The sequence below is a fragment of the Dermochelys coriacea genome, chromosome 24, assembly GCF_009764565.3.
Source record: "Dermochelys coriacea isolate rDerCor1 chromosome 24, rDerCor1.pri.v4, whole genome shotgun sequence".
Lineage (NCBI taxonomy): Eukaryota > Metazoa > Chordata > Testudines > Dermochelyidae > Dermochelys > Dermochelys coriacea.
This window is the reverse complement of record NC_050091.1, coordinates 5,248,096-5,254,095: the sequence shown is the minus strand read 5'-3', so window position 1 is coordinate 5,254,095 and position 6,000 is coordinate 5,248,096. Positions and strand designations below refer to the sequence as shown.

At 60.0% G+C, this 6,000-nt stretch overlaps 1 protein-coding gene across 5 annotated transcripts in view; it reads right to left on the bottom strand.

The window, feature by feature from the left end:
• Positions 1-229: 229 nt before the first annotated feature.
• The window catches only part of ARHGEF2 (Rho/Rac guanine nucleotide exchange factor 2), a 127,433-nt gene continuing 121,662 nt past the window's right edge, over positions 230-6,000 (bottom strand). For 4 of the 5 annotated variants that reach the window (XM_043501893.1, XM_043501896.1, XM_043501894.1 and 1 more), the window contains 7 exons: positions 5,358-5,453; positions 4,293-4,354; positions 3,792-3,833; positions 3,351-3,401; positions 2,225-2,646; positions 1,068-1,222; positions 230-446 (listed from right to left, as the gene is read on the bottom strand). In XM_043501893.1, coding sequence (XP_043357828.1) covers positions 361-446; positions 1,068-1,222; positions 2,225-2,646; positions 3,351-3,401; positions 3,792-3,833; positions 4,293-4,354; positions 5,358-5,453 — 914 coding nt within the window. In that variant the 3' untranslated portion in view covers positions 230-360. Of the gene's footprint in view, positions 447-1,067; positions 1,223-2,223; positions 2,647-3,350; positions 3,402-3,791; positions 3,834-4,292; positions 4,355-5,357; positions 5,454-6,000 lie in introns of all 5 variants that reach the window. The other variant, XM_038383029.2, reaches the window with a different exon arrangement.

Sequence of the window (6,000 nt, the reverse complement as noted above, 5' to 3'; positions counted from 1 at the left end):
TGATCAGCTCCCAGCCAGGGACGGCAAATAATCCAAACCCTTCCAGTCCCTCCTGCCCCGACAAACTAAATAAATAAATTAATCGGCTCGGGAAGCCGCTGCAAACTGGCCACCCCCTCCCCAGGGGAAGGAATAAAAAAGGAGCTGTGGATCAAAGAGTTAAAAAACATCCCATGAGCCCAATGTCCTGGGGCAGCTCGGGAACTGGGCCGTGGTCCTGCTCCCCCTCCACGATTTGGTTTGTATTTGGTGCAGTTTTTCCCAGGGTCTCTTCCCTCTTTTGGCCAGGGAAGTCTGTGGCAGCAGCGTCAACCCCTTGGCAATGGATGGGCGGAGGGGTAGGGGGGTCGGTGCCCCTCTCTAGCTGTCCAAGGAACTGCCCTCCCCATCCTTGATCTCCTGACTGCTCTCCACCTCCTCGGGAATGTCCTGCATCCTCGAAAAATCTGCAAGGAACCGAAAACCCCAATTGATGAGTTCATGCAACAAGAGGTCATTAATTTATGGACTAACATCCCCCCTCCTGAGCACCAAGTCTGCACTAGGGGCATGGCATCAATCAGCCCCATTGTACAGACAAGGAAACTGAGGCACATGTGGGGGGAGGACTTGGCCAAGTCACCCAGAACCCAGGACTCCTGACTTCCAGCCCCTCCTGCTTGAGCCACTAAATCCTCCCCCTTCCCAAGGCTGCGAACAGAAGCCAGGCGTCCTGACTCCCAGATGCGCCATTCTGGAGAAGGATCGGGGAAATGGGTGTTCCATTGTAATGCTTAGGGACACCAGAAACTGCCCAGTGCAGGACAGGTCCTGTCCCCCCGTCTCATTCGCCCATTTCCACGTCGGACCCTAGGCAACCTTGCTGTCCTGAAACCCCAAAGCTCCTGCTAAGTTGCACAGGGACGAAATGGTCCCCTATGTCCACACGCCACGGGCAGGATCAATCCCAGCGCCTCCCACACCGAGAGCGCAAACTCCTGCACTTGAGCGAAGAGTGCTGGTGCATTAATAGCTGGCTGTTGCCACGGCTGGGGGTGGCCTCTAGACGGTGACATCGCCACACTGACCTCGAGGGCTGGGAGGCGGAGACGGATGGCTGGCCGTGCCCTCATCCTCAGACAGCGCCTCTAAGTCCTCGTCGCCCTCCTGCAGCTGGGCGGGGCCGTCGCCTAAGGGATGGTCACTTGGCAACCGGTTCCCGTGGTTGCTCCCTCGGCTCTGCGGCAGAGAGGGAAAAGAGGACTCATGTGAAAGCAACACCGTGGCCCGGGGGGCGTCATGGGCAGCGGGGATCGAACCCAGGACTTAGCGGCTGAACTAGAAGAGCCAAGGCTGGGCGGCCTCCTTGACATGGGTGTGTGGCCCAGCCACCACGAGAGGGGGACAGAGCGCCACACGGAGTGGGCGTGGCTTCCAGCTCCACCCCCTCCAAACGAAGCCACGTTGAACGGGGGCAGGACAGCAGGGCCGCTCTAGGAACAGGAGGGATCAAGCACCCCACGGGTTTTGTGCCAAAAGACGGGAGGATCCTTGCACCACGGGCTCCCGAGGGGAGGGACCCTGCCAAGGATCTGGCGGGGGTGGTGCAGGGGGGGACCCTGCCCTGGGCGGGGAGCTAAGAAGCAGGCACAACGGGGTTGTGGGATTTATTTATTAAAAAGGGTGTGAGATTTTTTTTTTTTCCAGCCCCAAATCAAACTGCACCCCAGGCTTTTTTACATCCTGCTCCTGCCCTCGCTGTCTGGGACACCGCACAGACTGACCGTGGGCGCCAGGAACCAGAGGTGCCCTGTGCTGGGGGCAGGTGCTGAGTCTCCAGCAGAGGGAAACCCCAGAGACGGCTCCCGGCCGCCTCCCCGTTTCAGCATGGGGGCAGCACGGCTGTTCTGGGAAGGGCAGCGTGTGAATTGCTTGGCTGGGGTCGAGAGCCCTGCGGACAGCAGGCCCCATCGGTCGACACAGCAGGGCGATCTCCTGCCCCCCCTCTGCTCCAGCCCCACCCTGCCAGGGACCAGCTTGTGCCACCCTTTTGCTGCCCACGGAGCGGAGACCCACAAATGCCCTGACGCTGGGTTACTCCCGACCCAGCGGGGAGTCGAACTGGTGACTGAGGGGTTCCCTGCCGTGCCCCCGACTCCCCCCGGCCCAGCTGCCAGGCCTCGAGCGGGGGGTTCGCAATGCTTCCCCGCCCCTGGCGCCGCCGTGCATTGTGGCTAACCCTACCTGGGGCGGGGTGAAGCTGAGATACAGGGCGTCCCCCGCGGGCAGGCTCCGTCTCCGAGGCTCCGCCCACTTCCGGAGCCACACCGCCTCGGCAGCGCCCCCTTCCGGCCGCAGCGCGGCCACCTGCGTGCGGGCCTCGTCCACCTGGCGCTCCAGCTGGGCCCGCTCCTGCTCGCTCTCCCGCAGCCGCGCCTCCAGCGCCCCGGCCTCCTGCACCTTCTCCTGGCACAGCTGGTGGCACCGGCTCAGCTCCTCCTGGAGCAGGGTGTGCTGCCTCTGCAAGAGCGCCAGCTCCGTGGCCTGCTTCTCCGGGGCCTTGGCCGCCTCCCCCTTGCGGGAGTTGGCGCGATGCAGCTTCTCCGGCCGGCCGCCCCCGTCGTAGAGGTGCAGCTCCAGGACGGTGTCCTGCTGAACCACGGCGGCCTGGGGAGGGGAGAGGGCGTCACTGGGGCGGTCACGGCCCCAAGCTCAGCCCCAGGGAGGGCAGGGGCGACCCCTAGGCTGGGATCCCGGCTCCGGCAACTCCCTGGCCACCTGCTACGAACGCTTGTCTCTAGCGCTCATTCTGTACCTGTGGCAGCTCTGTATTCTGCCCCCCAGGGACAGCTGTGCCCCTGTCCCCAGGCCCTGTGCCTCTCCCTTCAGCCCCCTTCACCAGGGCTCTGGGCCTTCTCCCCCGTGGGGACTTCTCCTACCCCATCCCCTGTGCCCAGCTCTGCACCCCTCGGCCCTGGAATGCCTCCCTGTTTGCACTGAGCTCCATGCACCCCCCCGTCAGCGATTCTCCCTCCTCCTACTGCCATCCCTGGCATCTGGTTCTCAGAGCCCTCTCTCCCCCCAGGACTCCTCCTCCCACCTCACCCCCTGCCCCAGGGGTCCCTCTACCCCTTCCCTCCATGCTACAGCAGAGCTCTTTGACTCCCTCCGCCCTAATGACAAACCTAGGCAGCAACAGGGGAACCCCACCCCCACCCATAGGGACATGCCTCAGCTCCCCACAAGGATGGATCCCACCGCAACCACTAAGGGGAACCAAAACCTTGCTCTACAGCTGATGGGGAGCACAGCTCGGGGTTCCCCCCAGCCAGCGGGCATATGGGATGGGAGGGAGGTTTGATGGTACAGACCTGCAGGCCATGGAGGAGGGTGTAGAGTGCCATGAGCCGGTGAATCACTTCCTGGGAAGGAAGAGAACAATAAATCCACATAAATAATAAATCAACAGCTCTTTCTAGCCATAGATCTCAAGGGGCTTTAGAAAGGAGCTCAGTATCATTATCCCCATTTTACAGATGGGGAAACTGAGGCACAGAGAAGGCAAATGACTGGCCCAGCAGGCCAGTGGCAGAGTTGGGAATAGAACCCAGGGCTCCCAGCCCAGGGCTCTAGCCACTAGGACACACTGCCTCCCCACAAATCTCCACACTCAGCACAGCTGTTTGGAAAACACACACTAAGTTACAGGGCAAAAGGGGCAGAGGGCAGAGCCAGGACCCCCCTCTCCTATTAACCCCTTCCCTCCAGCTGTTTAAAACCTACCCCAACCCAGAGGCCGCCAGCCCCCCTACCTCATGGGGTACCTTCTGCTGCAGCTGGTTACCATTCCCGTCCTACAGAGAGAGAAGGCAGAGATTAGCCATGTGAAGCCCCCCACAGCCAGCCAGTACCCCTAAAGTAAACATGTGTGTTACAGGCCCCCCTCTGTGCTGATCTACAGGGGAGACGAATCTGTTACAGCCCAAGCCAGGGGGGCCTGGCTCTATAGCTCAAGCCACAGCAGCTCCTACCTTTAGGCCTGGAGGTCGCCGGTTCAGTCCCCGGTGCGTCAGTGCGGATGGAGGCAGTGACAGTAATGTGCCAGCCAAGGGCTCTACAGACAGGCCTAAGTTGAGCATAACAGCCTCCCCTGTGCTTCCCAGGAGGGAGCATGCCATCCCTGTTTTACAGATGGGGAAACCGAGGCACACCAGGGCTACGTGGCTCATGCAGCACCAGGAATGGAACCTGGCTTCCCCTCGCACTAGCTGTCAGCCCCCGCCCTGGCCCTGCCGGGGCAGAAAGGGGCTTACCCGCTGGTCGGAGTCAGCTCTGCAGAACTCCAGGGAGCCATTGAGGCTGCTGGTCTCGCTGTCTGCGGAGGGAAGAGTGAGCAGATGAGACCGGCCGCGCTAGCCCCTTCCTGGGCCAAAATCTGCCTGCGTGTCACCAACGCAGGAGGTGCTGAGGGGCCCGGCCCTTGCTACATCTAATTTTAGTGGATTGTGCTAGGTAGCACCCCCACAGGGGTCAAGAGACCATTGTGATCAGCCAATCTGACCTCCTGCATACCCGAGAACCTCACCCAGGGACGGCTGCATCTGGCCAGGCTGGAGAGGCACTTTCAGGAAGAGAGCCCCAGTCTTGATGTAAAGACTGAGGCTTGGTCTACTGCAGGTTTCGCTGGCCAAGCTGTCGGTCCCAGGTGCGATCCCCTACCCAGAGCGCAGCCAGCCACAGACCCATGTGTAGACACAGTTACACCAGTACAAAAAGCCCGTTTGCCAATAGTTTGGGGGAACTGGTGTATGCCTTTTGCGGGACCCCCACTAGGAGACTTGGCCAGTGGAGCTCTCCAGCATAGCTATACTGACAAGCCTTTCTAGTGTAGCCACTGCCCCAGGGGTGGAGAATCGCCCACATCCCTAGGCATGGTGTTCCAATGGTTAATGACCCGCACTTAAGAATCTGCACTTCATTCCTAGCTAGGTCTCCCTTCAGCTACCACCCATTGGCTCTCATTCGGTCGCTGGATTAAACACCCCTCCTCCATCACAAATCTCCTCCCCCCGGAGGTGGTCCTGGGATAAGACCCCATCGCCCTCCATCTATTTCGCTTCCCCCAAAGAGCAGGGGCAGCTCCTGAAGCGTCTCACTGCAAGGCAGGTTTTTCCAGCCCGTGAATCATTCCCGTCCTTCTCTCTAGAGGCCTCTCCTATCTTGCAAGATACACACAGTAGAAAAGGAGCTGGCACAAGTACAAAACATTGATCAGCTCCAGGGTCTACATGGGCAGCGTCGGGCCCTGCAGCGAGACTGCGCCACACACTGCCCCCAACAGGGCGGGGAAAAATTGTAAGGGAAGTCTCAGCTCGTACTCGGGGTGTCGGAGCCGGAGCCGCCGTCAGGATCAGCAGGGTGGTTCTGGTCTCGGTCCCTCACGGCGCCCACGAAGAGATCCTTCAAACACTCCACTGGGGGAGAAACGCATGGTGAACTAGGGCCGGCAAGACACTGATATTCCCTATCCTTCAGTACCGTGAATCCTCCTGCAGCCCGGGGGTCTGCTAGCAATGGGGCTAGGGAGATGCAGAAAAAGGATGGGCACTAAACTGGGACTCAGGACACATGGGTTCAATTCCCAGCTCTGTCACGGACTCCCTGCGTGACCTTGGGCATGTCACTGCCCTGTGCTGTGCCTCAGTTTCCCCATCTGTAAAATGGGGAATTAATACAAATGCCTCTTTCCCATCCTGTGTCTTTCTGGTCTAGGCAGACTGCAAGTTTTGGCCGATTGCTCCCTATTAGCACTGGCTGTTCTACTCCTGACAAGAGATGAACACTGGGAAGGGGAAATCTTCCTGCTTTGGGCCTTAAAACTCATCCTAATTAGAGGTTTGGAGGAGACCCATGGGGGCAGGTTATCCCACAACTGTCCACTGGAGGGAATCCTTGCCCCTTGCTCTGAAGCAGCTGGTGCTGTCAATGTGTGAGACTAGATACCGGGCTAGATGGGCCCGG